The sequence below is a fragment of the Microcaecilia unicolor genome, chromosome 5 (assembly GCF_901765095.1).
Source record: "Microcaecilia unicolor chromosome 5, aMicUni1.1, whole genome shotgun sequence".
Lineage (NCBI taxonomy): Eukaryota > Metazoa > Chordata > Amphibia > Gymnophiona > Siphonopidae > Microcaecilia > Microcaecilia unicolor.
In genome coordinates this window covers 36,621,326-36,644,714 of record NC_044035.1, presented here as the reverse complement: position 1 = coordinate 36,644,714, position 23,389 = coordinate 36,621,326, and the positions used below count along the sequence as shown (strand labels likewise).

Sequence of the window (23,389 nt, the reverse complement as noted above, 5' to 3'; positions counted from 1 at the left end):
AGGAAGAGGGGCAATAGGTCATGCCAAAAAGCAGTTAGCAGTACAATGACATGATCGATTTTGTTTCAGTTTTTCATTGGAATAATGATCTGCATGTTTCCTCTTGCAATTTTGAGAACCATTTCCAAGCAGAATTTTTATCTACCTAAATTTTATTTTTGAAAATTGCTCTCTATCCCACTGTGTGTAAAAATACCCATGAAGGTCTGAGCATAAGTACTCTTGATTGTGTTAAAAATGGGTGGGGTTAGACTGGGGGATAGACACACATCGAGGCTTTTCATTTTGAATGCCCTGTGTGTATTTTTCAGTGTGCATATTTTACACCTGTTTTAAAGCTGGTGCAAATGTATGTGAATACTCACAGGTGCTCATTTTTAAAGCACATACTGACCAATATTCAGCCTGTGAGAAGCAGACTGGCTAAATCCCGCAATTGGCACTGAGCCTGGATAGTCAATGCTGGGCCATTTCTACTACTACTACTAACTAGCATTTCTAAAGCGCTACTAGGGTTATGCAGCGCTGTACAATTTAAACATAGAAGGACGGTCCCTGCTCAAAGAGCTTACAGTGACTGGCATTGAATGGGTTTTTTTTTTTTGGCCGGTTTAAACTTAACCAGCCAAGTTAATATTCAGTTCTGGCTGGTTAAGTTTATAGCGGTCAAAGATAGGACTGCTATTTAGGTGGTCCGCTTTGGCTGCTAAACTTAGCCAGCGAAGCACTGAACATTCGCAACTAGCCGATTATATTGTGCGATATAGCTAGTTAGCCGCTAGGGACCCAATTCTATATATGGTGCCTGAAAAATCAGCGCCAAAAATATTTCTGGCTAGGCGTATTCTATAAACCGTGCCTAAATCTTGGTGTGGTTTATAGAATACACCTATGGGGTTTATAGGGGCCGTCATGGCCACTAGGCATATTCTAACTCTAGGCGTGTCCATTTACACCAAGTAAAACGTAATGTAAATGCAGGTGCCTAATTTAGGTGCGGAGCAGGTATATTCTATAACCCTGCGCGTAGTTTTTCAGAATGCCCACGACCCATCATTCCATGCCCATAGCCACGCCCCCTTTTCAGCAGCATGCATTAGAATGTATGCACACCACTGTGCAGAATATGCTAAGTAAGTTGTGTCCGTAAATTCTAATTAATGGCAATTAGTGTCTGATATCTGCTTGTTAAGCGGTTATCAACGCTGATTGGCTTGTTAAGGTAGTTAAATTGCGTGCGCAAATCCAGAAGATGATCGGATTTGTGTGCACAATTTTAGTCGCGCTCTATAGAATCCGGGTGGTATATGCTAAGCGCTAATATTCAGCGGAGGTAACCAGCGGAGCCGTTCCTGGACATTAAATAGTGCTGAATATCATCCGGAGAGACTTACAAAGTTCCATATATTACTTTGTGCTTTGAAAATGAGCCCCACAATCTCCCTCATTCTATAACAGGTGCCAACTGTGCACATAAGTTGTAGAATATTAGCACTTACACGTGAGAATGTTATAGTTATGCATATATGTGCTAGTTGGGTACTAAGCGGAATTCTATAACTTTAGTGCACAATTTGCGAAGCGTGTGAATATAAGGGGGCTTGCACAGAAGCGGAGAGGTTGACGGCATGGGGGGAGCGAGAGCGGACTTCCACCGGCGCACATTTTCAGGGTTTATTGGAGGTCACTCCCTTAATCCCCCAGTGGTTGATGTCCCCCCGCAATCCAAAAAAAGGGAAACTGGCAAGAGACACCAGGTTCTGTGACAGCTCTAGGAAAAATAAATGTTTTATGTTTTGAAAATGGCTGGCATAAAGGTTTATGTTAGTATATCATAACAGACATTTATGTGCCTGTCTCAAGTCATTGATATTTTAGACATTTATGTTCTAAAATGGACATTCCTGCCACATTGCATCATGCACCATACATAACCGATGTATAAACATCAATTTGTCCATGTGTTTTAGAATAGGCAGATCCTGATCTAATATACTAGCTGAACTTGACACACCATGACCCAGATGTCTTGCTTCCAATTTATACATCCTTTCTAAAATGCTGCCCCACAAGTTTCATCATATATCACCTAGCTTCAACTCATCTTTTCCACAGTTCTCCACAACCTCTTTTCCCCACTACAACATCACGTCCCCTCTCTCCCTTAAACATCTCATGTCTTCAGGATGTTGAGAAATGCACTACGGAGAGGTGTGATAAGTGATCGAAGGAAAGGTTCCCACTGTGCAGAAAGTTTTGTTATAGCTCTCAACATGGACAACCTCTCCATTCTCAGAAGATCATGTGTATGATTTGTCCACAAATGAAGTCCCAGGGGGAGGGGGGGGGGTCTTCCTTTATCCAAAGTAAAAAAAAAATGCATTTCTTGGCTATAAGATAGGCCTTCCTAACAAACAGAACTTGTTCATTAGACAGCAATTCAAATTCATTACTCATATCCAAGAGACATACCTATAGAGATTTTATTAAATGATACCCTTAATAATTGCTCCAAAAGCCCCCACACATCATTCCAACATTTATTAATCCCAGAGCAGTCCCTCATGGGTTACCACATTTCAGGAAGTTGCCCGAAACACTCGCCAATACTTTACTCACCCATTTGGATACATGTATAAATCTGTGCATAATTTTGAAGTGAATCTCCTGAATATGGATGCTCTCCACTAAGATTTCTTCTCTTCAGGGGCATAGCTACAGTGACGTGAAAAGATTTTGCCCTCTCCTGATTTCCCCTGTTATTGCATGTATGTTCCTGCTCTTTAGCCTAGTGGTTAGTGCAGTGGACTTTGATCCTGGGGAACTGAGTTCGATTCCCACTGCAGCTCCTTGTGACTCTGGGCAAGTCACTTAACCCTCCATTGCCCCTGGTACAAAATAAGTACCTGAATATATGTAAACCACTTTGAATGTAGTTGCAAAAACCTCAGAAAGGCGGTATATCAAGTCCCATTTCCCTTTCCCTATTTGAGATTCTACATGGAATGTTGAAAATATTTGTAGATTCTAGATGGAATGCTGCTACTATTGAGATTTTGTTGCTACTATTTGACATTCTACATGGAATGTTGCTACTATTGGAGATTCTGTTGCTACTATTTGACATTCTACATGGAATGTTAATGTTGCTATTCCACTAGCAACATTCCATGTAGAAGTCTGCCCTTGCAGATCAGCAATGCGGCTGCGCAGGCTTCTGTTTCTGTGAGTCTGACGTCCTGCACATACGTGCAGGACGTCAGACTCACAGAAACAGAAGCCTGCACGGCAAGGGCAGGCTTCTAGATGGAATGTTGCTAGTGGAGGAGTAGCCTAGTGGTTAGTGCAGTGCAGGGGCGTAGCTACGGGTGGGCCTGGGTGGGCCCAGGCCCACCCAATTCCAGCCCAGGCCCGCCCAGCGCCAGCTCCCATTGCCGTGGCGCGCGGCGCTACAAAAAGAAGAAGCGCTCAGCTGACTGAGCTGAGCGCCAACGCGTCGCTAAGAACAAGAAAAAATGTTTTTAAAAAAATGCGGCACCGCAGGCAGCCTCGAAGCATTGGCTGCTGGCTCTGTGCAGGCTCCTCCCGTCTCTTACATCACTGCCCCTGCCTGTAGCGAAGCAGGGGCAGTGACGTAAGAGACGGAAGGAGCCTGCAGAGCCAGCAGCCAATGCTTCGAGGCTGCCTGCAGTGCCGCGTTTTTTTAAAAACATTTTTTCTCGTCGGGTTAGCGTTGGCGCTCAGCTCAGTCAGCTGAGCGCTTCTTCTTTTTGTAGCGCCGGCCCTGCTGCTCATCAGGAAAAGCAGCAGTGGCCGGCAATGGGAGCTGGGGCTGGTGGGACTGAATGGGAGAGGGAAAATGGATGGCAGGATGGGGAGAAAGAGGAAAAATGGAAGGATGGGGAGAGAAAGAGGGAAAACAGATGGGAGGATGGCAGAGAAAGAGGGGAAAATGGAAGGATGGGGAGGAGAAGAGGGAAAACAGATGGCAGGATGGGGAGAGAAGAGGGAAAAATGGAAGGATGGGGAGAGAAAGAGGGAAAACAGATGGCAGGATGGGGAGAAAGAGGGAAAATGGAAGGGAGGATGGCAGAGAAAGAAGGAAAATGGAAGGATGGGGAGAAAGAGGGAAAACAGATGGCAGGATGGGGAGAAAGAGGGAAAATGGAAGGATGGGGAGAGAGAGGGAAAATGGAAGGATGGGGAGAGAAAGAGGGAAAACAGATGGGAGGATGGCAGAGAAAGAGGGGAGATGGATGAAAGGATGCAGAGAAAAAGGGGTGAGTGGAAGGATGTGGAGAGAGAAGGGACACTGAACAGAAAAGGGTAGATAGACACTGGTTAGAAGGAGGGAGAGAGACATTAGATGGAAGAATCAGGAGAGAGGGTAGATGGGTGGAAGGATGGGGAGAGAAAGAGGGAAGACGCTGGATGGAAGGGTAGGGAGAAAGAGGTGACACTGGATGGAAGGATGCAGAAAGAAAGAGGGGAGACTATTGGAAGGATGGGGAGAGAGAGGGGAGACACTGGAAGGATGGGGAGAGAAAGAGGAGAGCTGCTGCATGGAAAGGGGGAGTAGTGAAAGATTGGAGAATAAGAGGAAGGGGCATGGGGAGAACAAGGGTGAGAAAAAGATGAAAAGCCATAAGTAGATGAAGGAAATTAAAGAATGGATAGTAAGAATGAATTAAATCTGGACACAGAGAGAGGCAGAAAAATATTGAAGAAAGCAAAGAAAAAGGAGAGAAAAATGACAAATGGCCAGGAAACCCTGGCAGAAGAGTCAAGCGAAAATGAAGGAAAGCAGAATCTAGAGACTGGGAGCAACACAATGAGAAAAAGTAAATGGCCATACAACAAAGGTAAAGAAAATAATTTTATTTTTAATTTAGGATAAAGTAATATGGTGTTAATAAAGTTTCAGAGACCAATACTTCCTTCCTTAGGTCAGGAGAGGATACCGTAACAGCATTATACTGACCTGAGGCAGGAGGTTTTGGCTTCTGAAAGCTCACTGAAAAGGGTGTTAAGGCTATTAAATAAATTGTCTGAAATCTGATGCACTGAAAAGCAGCACTTTACCCTGTGTGACAAATGCATCTGAGTGTGACTACATTTTGCTGGGGGGGGGGGGGGGGGGGGTAGAGAGAAAATTTTGTGCCCACCCACTTTGGGTTCAGGCCCACCCAAAATTGGCAGTCTGGCTACGCCACTGGTGCAGTGGACTTTGATCCTGGGGAACTGAGTTCGATTCCCACTGCAGCTCCTTGTGACTCTGGCCAAGTCACTTAACCCTCCATTGCCCCTGGTACAAAATAAGTACCTGAATATATGTAAACCGCTTTGAATGTAGTTGCAAAAAACCTCAGAAAGGCGGTATATCAAGTCCCATTTCCCTTTAAATAAATTGTAATATTAGACAATGGGAACCTGAGTAAATACATAACACAGTTTTTAAATTATTACTTCATTTATTTGAGGAACAAAGTTATCCAATACCCATACCAGCAGCTATATGAAAAAGTAACTGATTCTGCTGATTGAACTCAGCCAGGCTTATCATGAGAGTGAAGTGGTCACCACAATGTTCTACATGAACGCTACGCCATGATCAAACGAAATTCCAAAAGAGATGAGGAAAAAAAGTTGTTGAAATATATCAGTCTAGAAAGGGTTAAAAAGCCATTTCTAAAGCTCTGGGACTTCAATGAACGACAGCGAGAGCCATTATCACCAAACAGAGAAGACTTGGAACAATACATAGTAACATAGTAACATAGTAGATGACGGCAGAAAAAGACCTGCATGGTCCATCCAGTCTGCCCAAGACAAACTCATATGTGTATACCTTACCTTGAATTGAATTTGTACCTGTCCTTTTCAGGGCACAGACCATATAAGTCTGCCCAGCAGTATTTTCCACCTCCCAACCACCAGTCCCGCCTCCCATCACCGCCTCTGGTACAGACCGTATAAGTCTGCCCTCCCCTATCCTTGCTTCCCAACCACCACCCCCTCTTCCCCCCACCTGCTCTTTCCACGTGTAGCCAGCCTGCCAACATTTCTCCAAGGGCACAGTGACAATTCATCTCAGAAGAGCATGCAAACAACTGCAGGCCTCCCTAGGCTCAGCTATGGTCAGTGTACATGACTCAACAATAAGAAAGACTGGGCAATAATAGGAGAGTAGCAAGGCAGAAACTGCTACTATACAAAAGTAACATCAACATTCATCTCACATTTACAAAAAAAAAACGCCTAGATGATCCCCAAGGCTTTTGGGATAATGTTCTATGGACAGATGAGTCAAAAGTGTAACTGTTGGACAACACAGTCCCTATTATTTCTGGCAGAAAGCCGAACATAGCATTCCACAGCAAGAACATCATACCCATAGTCAAACATGGTGGTGGTGGTGGTGGTAGTGTGATGGTGTGGGGATGTTTTGCTGCCTCAGGATGTGGAAAACTTGCCATTACTGAAGGAATCATGAATTCTGCACTGTAACTTGTTCTGAACCTGGAACCCTCTAGTGGAGTGCTGCTTAGTAGGAGTACTTCGAAAATAGGGAATATATGATTACAGGTCGATATTCAAAGCGATTTAAACAGCTAGGAGTGGCTCCTTGACGTTTGGTGGCACTTCAGTGGCACTATCTGGTTAATATTCCCTCTATCTGCCTATGCCAAAGCCAGCTATTTTGTGGGTATCTGGGGGCAGAGTCATCACTTGATATTCAGCACTTAATCATCTGTCTTTATCCAGTTTCACTTCGACAGTTAAGTACTGAATATTGCATTAACCAGATGGGAGATAGCTGGCCACATAAACCTGAATGGTCTAGGGGGAAATAGGTAGAAGCGATACTCCCCTGCTGTTGCCCAGCGCTGGTCTGCATTCCAAAAATGACTGCTGCAGCCTCACAGTACTTCATACTGTAAGGCTGCCGCTAGAGGTTACGAGGGCCATTTTGGAATGCAGGCCGGCACCAGGCCAGAGGGAGTTGGCATCACTCTTGTCCAGTTTCCCCCTAGACCACTAGGGACTTCAGGTAGGCCCGGGGGCAGGGGCTGAGGCAGCCTTCTATTTCTTTTGGGGGTGGATCGCACGTGGAGGGCCCGCTAGACCATATGTGAGTTTAACCAGGCAATGGCCGATATTCAGACTGGTGCCCGATTAAACTTGGCGCATAAAGTTAGGACAGCCTTTTTTTTTCTGTCCTAACTTTTTATGCGCTTACCTAGTCGGTTAGCAGCCTGAATATTGCCGCTAACCGGCTTGGGACTATGCTCCACCTGATCTCCGCCCCCAGCTCGCCCCTAGCCTCCCTGGTTAAGGATTGGCTATTTAGCGACAATATTCAGCACCACTGTGTATACTACTGATTGGGCAAATGTCTCATCAGAATATGCCAAAGAAGTAAAGTTTCTAGATAGCACAAATGACTGTTTAATGGAACAGTTGGTCCATAGGGGAAAAGTACCTTAAGTCTAGTCTTTATTATTAGGTAGGACCTGGTGTAAAGGGTAATTGTAATCATGCTTACTGGGGCCACTAGGCAATAGTGGTCACAATTGGCATGGTTCTTTGAACTAGGCAATATATGTTAGTCTGGTTTAAAGATAATCTCTCTATATAAAACGCACCTCCATCATTCTAATGAAGCCTCACTTTCCCAACGTTCTAAAGTGAGGCGGCAGAGACCACTTTTTGAACAACAGTGTTTGCCCCGCCCACGTGCTGCTGATTGGCTGTGCCTCAGGTGATGCACACAAAGTACGGTTCCACCTCCCAAACACTCACATGGACTTAGAAACCACCAAGCCTTTGAATGGGACCGGTGCTGCAGAGGAGCAGGAGTGGGACAGCGAAGAAAATGCAGCGGCGTTCAGGAAAAAAAAAACAAACACATGAGTCCCGCCCCTTCCTGAGGAGGGGGTAGCTACCAGCACGGGGACCAACCGCGAGGAAAGCGCGGACGAAGAACGCCACTAAACAACCACTACATCGCGGACCTTACTCTGCAAGCTGTTCATGCGGTGAGTCTCCAAGCCGGCGTTCAGTGCCTACAACAGAGACTTCCAAACACATGCGCCCTCAGCCCTGCCCCCCCTACAGAACGCCACCCACATTCCACACTAAAACCAAACCAAACCCCCCCCCCCCAAAAAAAACCACCCAAACGGAAACCTCCGGCGCCCAACCCCCCCCTAAAAAAAACGGATCACAGCCCACCTGAGTGCCCAGCTGAAATCAGTGCCTACAAGGAGACCTCCAGACACATGCGCCCTCAGCCCTGTCCCCCCCTACAGAACACCACCCACATTCCACACTCGAAAAAAACCCATATCTACTCCTACTGCCTGCCTGCAAAGGATCCCTCTGGTTTCAACAAAAATACAAGTGCCTACAAATACCACATCAGAGTGCCCTGCTGAATTAAGATTACTGTATCACACTCACACGCAGAGAATCACCCTCTACCAGCCACAAAAAAACCCCACATCTAATATGGACAATCAGCATCACTCACTAACACACATACATACAACCAAACTGCCCACCACCCAAAATGCCACACACTGCTATGGACAGACAACATCTTGCTTTCACACTCATACACACACACTCCCTCCCCCAACCCCCTTAATACAAAAACTGAAACAGTAAAAACCTACATCTCTCTCTTACAAACACCCACAGACTCCCATAATCCCCCCCCCCAAAAAAACACAAACACTCATACAGAACAACCCTACCCCACAAACACCCCCCCCACAAAATGGCACACACACCCACAGACACCCACAACCCCCCTCAAAACCACAAACACTCATACAGAACAACGCTACCCTACCCCACAAACACCCCTCCCCCCCCAAAAAAAAATAGCATACACCCATAGACCCCCCACAACCCCCCCTCAAAACCACAAACACTCATACAGAACAACGCTACCCTACCCCACAAACACCCCTCCCCCCCAAAAAAAATAGCATACACCCATAGACCCCCACAACCCCCCCCTCAAAACCACAAACACTCATACAGACTTTACAACTTAAAAAAAAACTCTTTTACTTTTTAAAAAAATATATATCCCTTAATATCAAACAGAAAAAGAAATAAAAAAAAACACCACATGCTAGTGCCCGTTTCATTTGTTTTGGAAACGGGCCTTTTTTACTAGTACATAGAAATAAAACAAATCAAAAAAGAAAATAAAATGACACATTTTTACTAACAATAAATTTTGTGACTAGCTTTCAAAGATCAAGACCAGAATCTTGTTCCTCTGCTCAGGATAATATGTCTGCATAATTCTCAAATGAGTGAGGAAATTCTCTTAATTGGGCATTCACCTGGGAAACTCTGCCCATGTGAATGCCCACCTGCAAAGTATATGGCCAGCGAAGATCGGTACATATTTACAGAACGGTGCAGAGGTGGAATATTGTCTATGTGTGTATGTGCAAATAGCCAAAGAAAGCACTAGGAGCCTTCAAAATCAGGACAAAGTTTCTTTAATCACATAACTTGGACAACAGTCTTCCAAAGATGACCCGACACGGGGCCCTGTTTCGGCACACAGCGCCTGCGTCAGGGATCGTAAAAGTTGTCATGTCAAAAAGTGCAATAGTGAGACTTGCTCCTTTGCACAAGTGTTAGAGAGAAAAGCTGTCCCTTGATGCTTTAGTCAAGTCTCGCTACTGCAATTTTTGACATTAAAACTTTTACGACCCCTGACGCAGGCGCTGTGCACCGAAACATGGTCCGTGTTGGGTCATCTTTGGAAGATTGTTGTCCAAGTTATGTGATTAAAGAAACTTTATCCTGCTTTCTTTGGCTATTTGGACTTTGTTCTGTACTTTGAACCCTCTCTGTCCCACATACATGCATAAAAGACTAGAATACCAGTATCTTGCAGCCTAAGAGGCCCTTTCACCAAGCGGCGGTAGGGCTACCAAGGGGTAGTGTACGGCAAAACAGCACTACCTCCGGGCCAACCCAGCGATAGTACTGAGTTTGCCACTTGCCATTTCCCGCACTAGAAAATAATGTTTATTTCCTAGCGTGGGGGGTGGGGAGTAGGTGTTCCCAGCAGTAATCGGTCAGTGCGGGCACCGATTACTGCTGGGTTAGCGCATGAGCCCTTACCGCCTTCTAAACAGGTGGCAGTAAGGGCTCAGGCAGTAAATGGCTGCACACTAATTTTGATTCTAGCGCACGGCCATTAACGACTCTAAAACAAAAAAATGCTTTTTTCCACCGCTGTAAAAAGTGGCTTCCTTAGCGTCCCTCCGGACCGGCCCAGAATGTGACTGATGGGTTGTGCACGCCTTCCAGCAGGTGGAGACTGAGAACTGTGACTCTAGAGAGAGAGCCAATAAGAGCCCTTGCCAGCCACAGAAAGATCCAGTAATCTCAGTCTCCAGCAGGTGGAAGGTGGTGAGCCCTTCAGTCTCATTCCTTACTATCTCTCTTCTATGATTTCTTTCTGTTGGCGATGTGCAAGCACGTACAATATAAGGCACAGGCTCTATGTTGGCAAAGTGCCGTTGGCTGCTCAGGCCCGCGGATGCACAGCCGAGGTTCTATTCCTTTTCCTTCTGCTTTGTTATGATATTACTGGATCTTTCTCTAGCTGGCAAGGGCTCTCATTGGCTCTCTCTCTAGAGTCACAGTTCTCAGTCTCCACCTGCTGGAAGGCATGCACAACCCATCAGTCACATTCTGGGTTGGTCCGGAGGGACTAAAGGAAAGCAAGTTAGCAGGTAAGGCCTAATTTCTCCTTGGTGAGCGGCAGTTCCGTGTGCCAACACTACTGAGGGCAACTTTACCACCGCTTGGTAAAAGGACCCCTGAATCCGGGTGGCTTTTTATGGAATTACCTCCAAATGGCTACAGAATCTTGAAAATTCTCCTGCAGGAAACTGGGGCTGTGATTTTACATACGGAAATGGATTTGAAAATTTACCTTCGCAATGTCACTGATAAACTAAACAAATTAAATATAGACGTGTAATTTAAGTAGTTAGGTGCACAATACAATCTTAAAGTCTTGCAAATGTAAAAGCCAACAAAATAATGTTTTATTTATGTGCTTACTATTGAAAAAAAAAGCATGACTCAAATCTAAATAAATAACCCCCCTGTTTGCTAAGCCACGCTAGCAGCTGCCATGTGCTAATGCCGACACAGCCCATTCACTTTGATTGGGCTGTGTCAGAATTGCCACGCAGCAGCCGCTAGCCCAGCTTAGTAAACAGGGGGGCAGGGTTGCCAGCTGGGAAAAATTTTCCCAGCCCCAAACGAGCCGTAAACCCGCCTGTAGCCAATCCCCGCCCCCCGCGTCACCGAACCCCGCCCCCGTATCACTGAACCCCGCCCCCGCGCCACTAACCCCGCCTCCCACGTCACTAGCCCCGCCCCTACATCATCCCTGACGTCACCCAGCCCCCTGAAAGGCTTCTATTGGTCCAATTTGGACCAATAGAAGCCCCGGAAAAGCTTCTATTGGACCAATAGAAGCCCCGGAAAAGCTTCTATTGGACCGAATTGGACCAATAGAAGCCCCGGAAAAAAACGCCGAACTCGCACAGTGGCGACAGGAAAACCGCCCAAAAAACCGCATCCCATGGCCGGCGAAATTTTCCCGCCGCCGCTGGCGAAAAACCGCCCAATTGGGCGGTAAAACCGCCCACCTGGTAACTTTGCAGGGGGATAAATATGTGTCACCTATTTCCTTATGGAACTGTAGGTGGTAAAGAACAGCCATAACCACAACCTTAAATAAAATAACTAAATATTAATGCTTCATATACAAAATAATTGCTTAGAAGGCAAAAATTAAGGCCTCTTTCACAAAGCCACGCAGCAAATGAGAGGAAGCCCAGAGGAACTGAATGTGCTTCCTTTCATTTACTGCACAGGAATCGCTAGCACAGCTTTTGTAAAAGACGCTCTTAAATGACCAAATTATTTTAATACCTACAAAAACCTGCTTAAACAACCAAGATTTAACCTGTTTTCTAATTATTAAGAGGTTGGTTTCCCGCCGTAGGGCTGATGATAAAGCATCCCAGAGAGTTGGTGCCAGTGGAGTGGAGTGGAGTGGAGGAGTGGCCTAGTGGTTAGGGTGGTGGACTTTGGTCCTGGGGAACTGAGGAACTGAGTTTGATTCCCGGCACAGGCAGCTCCTTGTGACTCTGGGCAAGTCACTTAACCCTCCATTGCCCCATGTAAGCCGCATTGAGCCTGCCATGAGTGAGAAAGCGCGGGGTACAAATGTAACAAAAATAAAATAAAATATATGAGAATGAACTGTTTTGGGATTCGATAAGTGGAATTTCTTCAAAGAAAGAACACGGATATAATTGACCTGAAGAACACAGGACATGAGCTAGTGCAAATAAAAAGAGTAAGTTAGATAAATAATCTGGGCTGTTTTCCCAGGCTAAGAAGCCATGTTCAAAAGATTGAGGTGCATAACTTTCAGAATTAGGAACCTGAAGTCTTGAATTTAAAAATGCAAATGAGTTGTAACTGGGAACAAATAGGATGTGTGAAAAATAAAATAAAAATGAAGTTATAAAAGAAAATTTTGGTGGTTCTAAGTAATTAGATATTAGGGCTTCTTTTACAGAGCCATGCTACAGATTCTCGGTGCGGGAAATGAGAGAAAGCCTATACAATTCCTATGGGCTTCCTTTCGTTTGCCGCATGGGAATTGCTAAGTGCATACGTAATGCCACACTGGGAAAAGACCAACGGTCCATCGAGCCCAGCATCCTGTCCACGACAGCGGCCAATCCAGGCCAAGGGCACCTGGCGAGCTTCCCAAACGTACAAACATTCTATACAATCAAGCCATTGTGACATCACTAATGAGGTTGGCTCTTATTGGTGGAATGAGCCACTATGACATCACAATAGGTTAAATCACTGCTCTATGTAATAAAAGTGAGCCAAGTAGAGGACATAAGTACATAAGTAATGCCACACTGGGAAAAGACCAAGGGTCCATCGAGCCCAGCATCCTGTCCATGACAGCGGCCAATCCAGGCCAAGGGCACCTGGAAAGCTTCCCAAACGTACAAACATTCTATACATGTTATTCCCGGAATTGTGGATTTTTCCCAAGTCCATTTAGCGCGGCTTTGGCAAAAAAAAGCCCTGAATGCCTTAAATTACAATGTACCAGGGGCAGGGGAATGATTTCCAGTGCAGGCTGCTTAACTTAAGCATCCCTCCAGTAGATCTACATTTAGGCACCTCAGGTTAGAGTATGGATTGCGAACCCTGTCTTGTGGCCCACAAAGCCTGTAAGGTGTTCAGAACAACCCAAATCGAAAAGAGGCACTTGGTGTCTTGCAGCAAAAACAAAGGAAGGACCAGAGCAGACACTATCAAGTCCAAAGAATCTTTATTAGAATAAACCAGATGTGGCCACGCTTCACCAAATAGGCTGCATCAGGGGTAAAAATTAAAACAGCTGACAGAAAAATAGATATACAAACTGTTAGAAACATACAGCTCATGTTGTATACATCACAAATACATAAAAGTCTTTAAAGAAGGAATTTCATAACAGATGTGTGTGTATATATATATATATATATATATATATAGGCTCAGTTTTACTACCAGGCAAAGCATAATGGGGTCCTTTTACTAAGGTGCACTGAAAAATGGCCTGTAGTAGTGTAGACAACTGTTTTGAACGTGCGCAGAATTATTTTTTAGCGCACCTACAAAAAGTGCCTTTTTTTGCCGAAAATGGACGTGTGGCAAAATGAAAATTGCCATGCGTCCATTTTGGGTCTGAGACCTTACCGCAAGCCGTTGACCTAGCGGTAAGGTCTCACACGGTAACCAGGTGGTAATGGCCTATGTGCATCAGAAAATAAAAAATATTTTTCAGACACACATAGCAGATGTGCGCCAAGAATGAAATTACCACAAGGGCCACGCGGTAACCAGGTGGTAACTCCAATTTGGCATGTGTTGGGCTCATGTAGGCGCCTACACGGCTTAGTAAAAGGGCCCCTATGTGCCCCTGGCTAGGTAGGCATTTTTGTGGTTATTTATATGTTAGTTTTATGAGATATGAGAGTATTTTTATGAGATATGAATGCATGAGCTTGACTTGTTCGAGTCGTTATACATTACTGAGGATATTGAACTATTGGTCTTATATTCTTGTTCAGAGTTGGTTTAATTTCTGCACAAGTCAGACTCCTGGTGGCCGAAACATGGCCCGTGTCGAGTTTCATTTTGAAGCACCAGAGAGTGTTTCCTGCTTGTTTTTCATCACCTCACTGTGTTTGTGTTTCATAAAATATAGGGGCCTAAAGCATGTTGAGCAGTTAGGGGGAGATTCTATATATGGCGTTTAAAAAAATTGGTGCTGAAATCAGTGCCGACTAAATGTATTCAATAATCATTGCCTAGATTTAGACGCCAATTATAGAATACGCTTACTTAGTATTTCAGCACCTAAATCTACGCGCATCCATTTATACCAGTGAAAATGTGGCATAAGTCCACAGTGTAGATTTAGGTGCATTGGGCCATATTCTATAACTAGGCGTGTAAATTTTGGAACGCCAATGAAACACCCATTTCCCTGCCCCATTTTGCCTGCACGCATAAGAAGTTCGGCGCACATAGTAACATAGTAGATGACGGCAGAAAAAGACCTGCATGGTCCATCCAGTCTGCCCAACAAGATAAATTCATATGTGTATACCTTACCTTGATTTGTACCTGTCTTTTTCAGGGCACAGACCATATAAGTCTGCCCAGCAGAATTCCCCGCATCCCAACCACCAGTCCCGCCTCCCATCACCGACTCTGGCACAGACCGTATAAGTCTGCCCTCCACTATCCTCGCCTCCCAACCACCAAACCCTCTTCCCCCGACCTGCTCCGCCACCCAATTTCGGCTAAGCTTCTGAGGATCCATTCCTTCTGCACAGGATTCCTTTATGTATATCCCACGCATGTTTGAATTCCGTTACCGTCACATCATTACAGAATACGATTAGCAAGTTGTGCACCTATATTCTACTCAGTGCCAATTAGTGCTCATTATTGCTTGTTAATTGCTGTTATCAGCGCTCATTAGCTTGTTAAGTTATGTGCGTTGTTATAGAATTATAAAGAATCCGGGTGTTAATGTGCGAATTAGTATGCGTTAACCACTTCCATACCAGCGCACCAACTCAGTGGCATGGTGGTTAGCATGCATTAATTTGCTCATGAACTGTATGTTGTTTAGGGGGCGGGAACCATTTAGGTCATGGGCAGGAATTATATAGTGCAGTTGTGCATGGGATGTACCAGGGGTTTAGCCAGACTTCGGCAGGAGGGGGGTCCAGAGCCCGAGGTGAGGGGGCACATTTTAGCCCCCCCCCCGGCGCCGCCGACCCCTCCCCCGCCATTGCTGACACCCACCCTCCCGCCATTGCCGACCCCGCCGCCGCTACCACCAACTTTGCCCCCCCCCTGCTGACGACCCTCTCGACCCCCTCCTCCCGCCGCAGAAGGAAGCCTTTTGCGGGAAGAAGAGGACCTCGGCTGGCGGGGGTTGGGGTACCCCGCCAGCAAAAGCAGGCGACGACGATGGTGGGTTGGCGGCGGGAGGGGGGGGTCGAGAGGGTCATCGGCAGGGGGTCCAGGACCAAATCTACGGGGGGCCCAGACCCCCCTGGCCCCACGTAGCTACGCCACTGGGATGTACTGCACGTTAGCCGTCACTTTTGTAGTTAGCCCCAGTTCACGTAGTGCCTCCTTGGTAGGAGGCACTAAGTGCATCTGCACTAATTATGACCAGGTTTAAGTGTGCTAATAAACTTTTCTATGTGGTATTTGCTGAGGACACGCTGGATACATCCTCAAGAATTACCGCACAGCCTTTGCACTTAGCATGTTTTAATTTTGTGCTGTTAAGGCATGCTGAGGGCTAGATGGCGCCAAAAAACTTGACACAGAAAAAAAGCAGTATTCTGTAAGCCACGCTGAAAGTTAGGCACGGTTTATAGAATAGCACTTACGCCTGAGAATCGTGCCTAATTTTAGGCGCTGCCATTTACAGCAACTGAAACAGGGTGCGAATATACATGCCTACATGTATATCTCTGTTATTCTATAACAACTTGTGTAAATGTTAGGAACGCCCCTGTTAAGCCTAGGACCCTCCCATTTCTGCTCCCCCCTTTTTCAGATTGCACATAAATGCCAGCTACTACTACTACTACTTATCATTTCTAAAACGCTACTAGACATACGCAGTGCTGTACACTTGAACATGAAGAGACAGTCCCTGCTCGACAGAGCTTACAATCTAATTAGGACAGACAAACAGGACAAACAAGAGATAAGGGAATATTAAAGTAAGGGTTAGGAGTTAAAAGCAGCATCAAAAAGGTGGGCTTGCAAGGGCAGGCTTCTGTTTCTGTGAGTCTGTGCAGGACGTCAGACTCACAGAAACAGAAGCCTGCTCTTGCAGATCAGCAACGCGGCCATGCTGAAGAAGAGGGGAAATAAGGGATAAGGACAAAGAGTAGCAAGATTCCAGAATCCCAAAGAGCTGCAAGATTCCATGCGGAATCCCAAAGAGTTGCAAGATTCTGGAATCGCGGTGACTACTACTACTACTTATCATTTCTAAAGCGCTACTAGACGTATGCAGCACTGTACACTTGAACATGAAGAGACAGTCCCTGCTCGACAGAGCTTACAATCTAATTAGGACGACAAACAGGACAAACAAGAGATAAGGGAATATTAAGTGAGGATGATACAATAAGGGTTCTGAACAAGTGAATAAGGGTTAGGAGTTAAAAGCTGCATCAAAAAGGTGGGCTTTTAGCCTAGATTTGAAGATGGCTAGAGATGGAGCTTGACGTACCGGCTCAGGAAGTCTATTCCAGGCATATGGTGCTGCAAGATAAAAGGAACGGAGTCTGGAGTTAGCGGTGGAGGAGAAGGGTGCAGATAAGAGAGATTTCCCCAGTGAACGGAGTTCCCGAGGAGGAATGTAGGGAGAGATGAGAGTGGAGAGGTACAGCTAAATCTAATTAGTGTCAATAATTGTTAAAAAGCCAATTATCGGCATTAATTAACTCATTCAATTGGGCGTGCAGTTTTTGGTGATTTTTATAGAACTAGGGTGTAAGTGTAAAAACTTACTGCACTTCAGTAAAAGACCCCCATAAGTACTTCACAACTGTACTCATGTTCTGCCCCTGGGAATGCCCACACATGGTGCATGTATAATTATACTCTGGGATAAATATAAAAGACCTTTCAAAAACCTTTATAAAATGAGCCCTGTAATGCAGTTACCGTGCCTCTCCTTTTTACAAAATACATGTTATTTAGAAAGGGTTCGAATGTTGCTGCTATCCAGAAAATTTTAAAGTCCACCCTCACTCCATCCCAGTCCTGGCCCCATTATACAAATTGTACCTGTCCATTCACTTAGATTTTCATGCCAACACTAGCTGTGTATAAATATTATTTATGTATTTATTTGTATCCCACATTTTCCCACCACTTTGCAGGCGCAATGTGGCTTACATTTGCCGTAGTGGTGATTGCCATTTCCGGTTAACATAGTTACAAATGATATTGCATTCAAGTGCGTATATACATGGTAAAAGAATACATTATGGTATTGCATATGGTATGGTATTTAAATATGTGGATAGTGATTATGTTCACAGACCATTGGTGAATGTATAACTTTGTTTGATTAACGGTCCCCATGTTTCTCCAGGACCAGTGTGAGTCTGAGAACTCGTCATCTGAGATCATTAAAAAAATGATTTTAAAGCTGTAAATTAAGCAGATATCACCCAAAAGCGAAAGAACAGCCTTACATGGGGAACACAGGGGTTTCATTTTTGCAAAATTAATTTTGTCCCCGAAGAGCTTGTTTAATTAAAATTGTTTCAAGAACAGCAGGCCTTTTAACACAGAAGTGAGAAAATATCAAAAGCAGTAAGAGGAAATGCTGCTTTAAAAAAAAATTGCACATTACTTTATAGGCTACCAAATTGTTTACTAGCAAAACAAATCACATAATACTGTTAGGCGAATAGATTGATGAGGGTCTGGTGGAAGTGTAGCCATATGGTGCAGGCCGTAATGCTGCAATGACAAGGCTGCAGGATTGGATCCTCTGTTCATTATTTGTTTGTTACATTTGTATCCCACATTTTCCCACCTATTTGCAGGCTCAATATGGCTTACATAGTACCGGAGAGGTGTTTGCAGACTCCGGTGTAAACAAATACAAAATGATATTGTGATAAGATAAAGTTCATGTGGCACAGCTACATTAGGGAATCGTACAACGGAAGAGTTGTGTTATGTCCATTTTGTGTATCTGCTGCCAGTGGCGTTCCTAGGGGGGCGGTGGGTGCGGTCCACCCCGGGTGCACGCCGCTGGGGGGGGGGGGGGTGCCACGCATCTGTCGGCTCCGCTCGTTCCGTGCTCCCTCTGCCCCGGAACAGGTTACTTCCTGTTCCGGGGCAGAGGGAGCATGGAACAAGCGAAGCCGACAGGCATGCGGCACCCCCCAGCAGGTAAAAATGCACTCAGGGGGGTGTCCTTTCGCCGGGGGGGGGGGGGGCAACGGCGATCCGCCCCGGGTGTCAGCCGCCCTAGGAACGCCACTGTCTGCTGCTAATTTTAATTTACTATTGGAGCATATAAATTTAAGGTCTTTCTCTGTTAATGCAGCATTATTGCTGGGAGAGCCTAGGGGGTCCTTTACTTAGCTGTGTAAGTGCCTACGTGCGAAAATTCCGAGTTACTGCCTGGCTACTGCATGGGCCCAGCGGTAATTTCATTTTTGACGCACATCTGATACGCGTGTCAGAAAATATTTTTATTTTCTGGCGTGTGGGTGGTGATCAGCATTTGGATGCATGTTGACTATTACACAGCACAACAAAAAAATTTTTTCGTGTGCTACTGAGCAAAAACCATTTGTCCTATACTAAATTCAGTGTGCGTATTCCAAATCCGAAGTCAGAATTGTTGTAACACGTCAGGAAATTTTGTTATGCATAAGTTTGCCCAAATGAATTAAGCACTTGGAAAGCATTGAATAATTTTTTACAGAATGAGTTTTACTCCAACAATTACCTGATCTACATCAAAGTTTTCGTAGTAAACAGTATCAATTTCAAAAAAGTTTCGTATTCCAGTTTAAAAGTCTTACTTCAGCAAGGCCCAGTACTGTTAAAAGTGCTTCAGGCATCTACTTTTGCGTTTGTGACCGGTCATATTTTCCCGTTATAAAAACCAGCAGTAGTCCCCCATCATGTTGGGATTCCAGTGGCCTTGATATCTCTTCTCCAGTGTAGAAATGTCTTTATGGAACCTCTCTCCATGTTTCCAATATATAATGCATTAATGTTATAAGTGAATAGGCTTTGCATGTATAACTTAAAATCTAGACGTGTCAGGCAAATTCTGAGTTCATATTTGGAATTGGCGGGTTCAATTTAGTATAAATCACATGTTTTCCTCTCGGTAGCAAAATCATTGTTGCGTTGTGTTATTGCCCAGTTAACTCATGAGACTGTACCGCTAAGTCAATGGCTGGTGGTAAGGTCTCAGACCCCAAATGGACACGCGTGCCAATTTTCATTTTGCAAAATGTCTATTTTCGCCCCCCCCCCCCCCAAATGGCATTTTTACAGGTGCACTGAAAAATGATCCTGTCCTGCCAAAACACGTGTCTACACTACCGCAGGCCATTTTTCAGGACACCTTAGTAAAAGGACCCCTAGGTGCATTGTGTATTCAGGCCTGGGAATGGAGATACCTGCTGTTACTGTGGTGGCTGCTTGGAAGAGGTCTTCCTCTGGCTGCTGGGGTCTTATACAGCTCTCTGGACATATCGGTGCTCACTTTCAAAGTACGTAGACTTACAAAATTACGTGGAAGCATATTTGAGTCATGCCTAACCCCTGACTAACTTCTTGTGAGAACCTGTGCTTGGGGGAATTGTGCTTAACTTTCTGGTGTTCAATACCACCTCCCTTTGCAAACAGTTTGAATTTCAAAAGAAGGCTCCAGAAATAGCTACCTGCATCAATTCTATGTGTAAGGGGTGCCACTTACACTTACAAGTAGCAAAATCAAATCTTATATGTGTTCATAACACTACTTACCGTATTTTTCGGACTATAAGACGCACTTTTTTCCCCCCAAATTTGGGAGGAAAATGGGGGGTGCGTCTTATAGTCCGAAGGTAGAGTTTAGCAGGCCACCCGCCCTCCCTCCGAGCTCAGGATTGCCCTCCCTAGGGTTACCTCCTCTCCTCCCGGCCCTGTCACGACCTCTCCCCTTACGCGATCATCCCTGGTGGTCTAGTGACGTTGGGGCAGGAAAGAGCCCCCTCTTTCCTGCCCAGCGCGCTGCTTTCCATCCTCCTGTATGCTGCCTGTGATGACGGTCTCGGCGAGAATCAAAATGTCCGCCGAGACTTCAATTCTCGGCGGCCATTTTGAATCTCGCCGAGACCGTCACAGGCAGCATACAGGAGGATGCAGAGCAGCGCGCTGGGCAGGAAAGAGGGGGCTCTTTCCTGCCCCGACGTCACTAGACCACCAGGGAAGATCGCGTGAGTAAGGGGAGAGGTCGTGACAGGGCCGGGGGGAGGGGAGGTAACCCTAGGGAGGGCGATCCCGAACTCGGAGGGAGGGATTTGGACAAGACACACCGGAGCACCTAGGTTTTAGAGGAGGGAAAAAGTGCGTCTTATAGTCCGAATTTTTTTTTTCCTATTTCCCTCCTCTAAAACCTAGTTGCGTCTTATGGTCCGGTGCATCTTATAGTCCGAAAAATACGGTATATATATATATATAACCTCTTCAGTGATGCTGCTCGGTTTTCAAATGTGTCCATTTATAAAACGAATTTTCCCGTTGCAAATGATGCCAAATATATGGGCTTCTTTGGCAAACACCATACATATTTGCTGAATCTTTTATAAAGTGCTAGCTTGGTTTATACTCATGGACCTAAATGTCCATATTCCTCCCTAGACGAAGTTATCCTTATAACTTGGGAGGTGAAGTTTCAAGGATGGAGAGTGATAGAGGAAAAAGACAAAAATACTCTGATAACTTGGGAGAATTGGAGGAAGCTGACAAGTAACTGCCTTCACAGATGTCTTATTCTCTATGTTTTAGCGTCAATGACTTGATAAAAATGAAAGATGATCTAACCAAGGAGAGAAACCAGTATTTGTCAGAGGTGGTGAAATTACGTGACGAATTGACTCAAGCTTTAAATGAGCAGCAAGAGGCCGAGAAGGCAAAGGAGGAGTCGGAGTACACTATAGCTCAGGTATGGGATGCCTTCTGCACACTGACACCAGTGAAAGGATCACAGGGCTATAACCTTATCTCCAAGTGGTCAAGGAGTTCAGGAGCTGATCCTAGACAATGCTTATTCCTGTAGCCAGTACTTAAGGAATTCTAGGTTGAGAAGATCATTTTTAAACCGTGCCAAGGAACCTTTACACACATTTTCAAATGCCTCGGGCTGATAGTGTTTTCATCTGTTTGTGGCCCTGATTCACAAACGCATGGTAGCCTGTGCCATCACTGATGCAGATGGGTTAGTGAATTGGCATCATTAAAAATAATCGTCTGGTGTAAGTACTTGCACCTAAGCGTGTATTCATGTATATGCCCGGTTACGCTAGCATTCTATAAGGGAAAGTAGGTGCCTACTTTTAGAATGTGAACTAATCAGACTTCCATATAGACACACAGTTACAGAATACACCATTGGTGGCAGTTCTATAAGTGGGTGCCCTTTTTAGGTGCTGCGACGCTGCACGGCGAGAATCTGGGCAATCAGATTCCATTATACAATGCCAGTTAAACCCGGCACCAGCACACTTGAGTGGAGGAGTAGCCTAGTGGTTAGTGCAGTGGACTTTGATCCTGGGGAACTGAGTTCGATTCCCACTGCAGCTCCTTGTGACTCTGGGCAAGTCACTTAACCCTCCATTGCCCCTGGTACAAAATAAGTAGCTGAATATATGTAAACTGCTTTGAATGTAGTTGCAAAAACCTCAGAAAGGCGGTATATCAAGTCCCATTTCCCTTCCCTTATTATTTAGGCACCTACTGGCTAATATTCAGCCCAAGGGAGGTAGGCCGGTTAAGTCCTTCTATTGGCGCTGAGCCTGGATACTCACTGCCAGGCTGTTTCTGGTGACCGGCATTGAATATCCATTTTTTTCCCGGCCGATTTCAACTTAACTGGCCAAGTTAATATTCAGCGCTGGCCAGTTAAGTTTCTAGTGGCCAAAAATAGGACTGCTATTTAGGCGGCCCAATTTGGCTGCTAAACTTGAGCCAGCAACTTGCTGAATATTCACAGGTAGCCGGTTATATTGCATGATATACCCGGTTAGCTGCTATCCCCTGGATTCTATATATCGTGCCGAGATTTCCACACAGAAATCGAAGCATATTGCATAACAATGCGCATAACTTAATTAGATTGCAAGCTAATCAGTGCTGATGATTGGAAGTTAACAAGCAATTATCAGCACTAATTGGCATTAATTTGAATTTTCGCAAACTACTTGCTAAATGTATTCTGTAAAGTGGTGCGTGCAAATGTGCTGGGCGAAAAGGGGACGTGGAATGGGCGGTTCATGGGCTTTCTGAAAATTTACGCGCAGGGTTATAGAATAAACCTGCTCTGCGCCTAAGTTAGGCACAGGATTTTACATCAAGTTTTACTTGGTGTAAATGGATGTGCCTAGAATTAAGTGCTATCATGGCCGCTAGGTGTACTCTATAAACCTGCTAGACATATCTATAAACAGTGCCGAAATCTTGGCGCTGTCTATGTACTACACCTAGGTAGAAATTTTTTCGGTGATGATTTCTCAGGCGCCATAAATAGAATCTAATCCTAAGTGCTAAGTGGTAATGTTCAGCAGAGATAACCGGCTATTTTATGCTGAATATTAAGCACTTAGCCGTTCAAGTGCTATTAAACCTGCTAGGAGCCATTCTTGGCCGGTTAAACAGCGCTGAACATCGACCAGGTATAGTTATACCAGCCATAGACCAGCTACGTGCATAACTTGAGCCTAGCTCATGTCCTGCCAGTCCTCTACCCATGTGTATACTGCCTTGCATTTGTATTCCATAGCACTTACAGAATAGCGCATAGGGTGCTTACTACTACTACTACTTATCATTTCTATAGTGCCACTAGACGTACACAGCAGCAGCGTAGCCAGACCTGCCATTTTGGGCGGGCCCCGCATTAACCTGGGTGGGCTGTTCTCAACCCCACCCCTACACAGTAATTTTAAAATATTCCCTCCCC

General features: G+C 45.1%; 1 protein-coding gene across 1 annotated transcript in view; it reads left to right on the top strand.

Annotated features, from left to right (window-relative positions):
• The window catches only part of CFAP58 (cilia and flagella associated protein 58), a 462,734-nt gene that overhangs the window by 20,322 nt on the left and 419,023 nt on the right, over positions 1-23,389 (top strand). Inside the window, exon 4 of the mRNA XM_030202779.1 lies at positions 21,220-21,376. Coding sequence (XP_030058639.1) covers positions 21,220-21,376 — 157 coding nt within the window. The remainder of the gene's footprint in view (positions 1-21,219; positions 21,377-23,389) is intronic.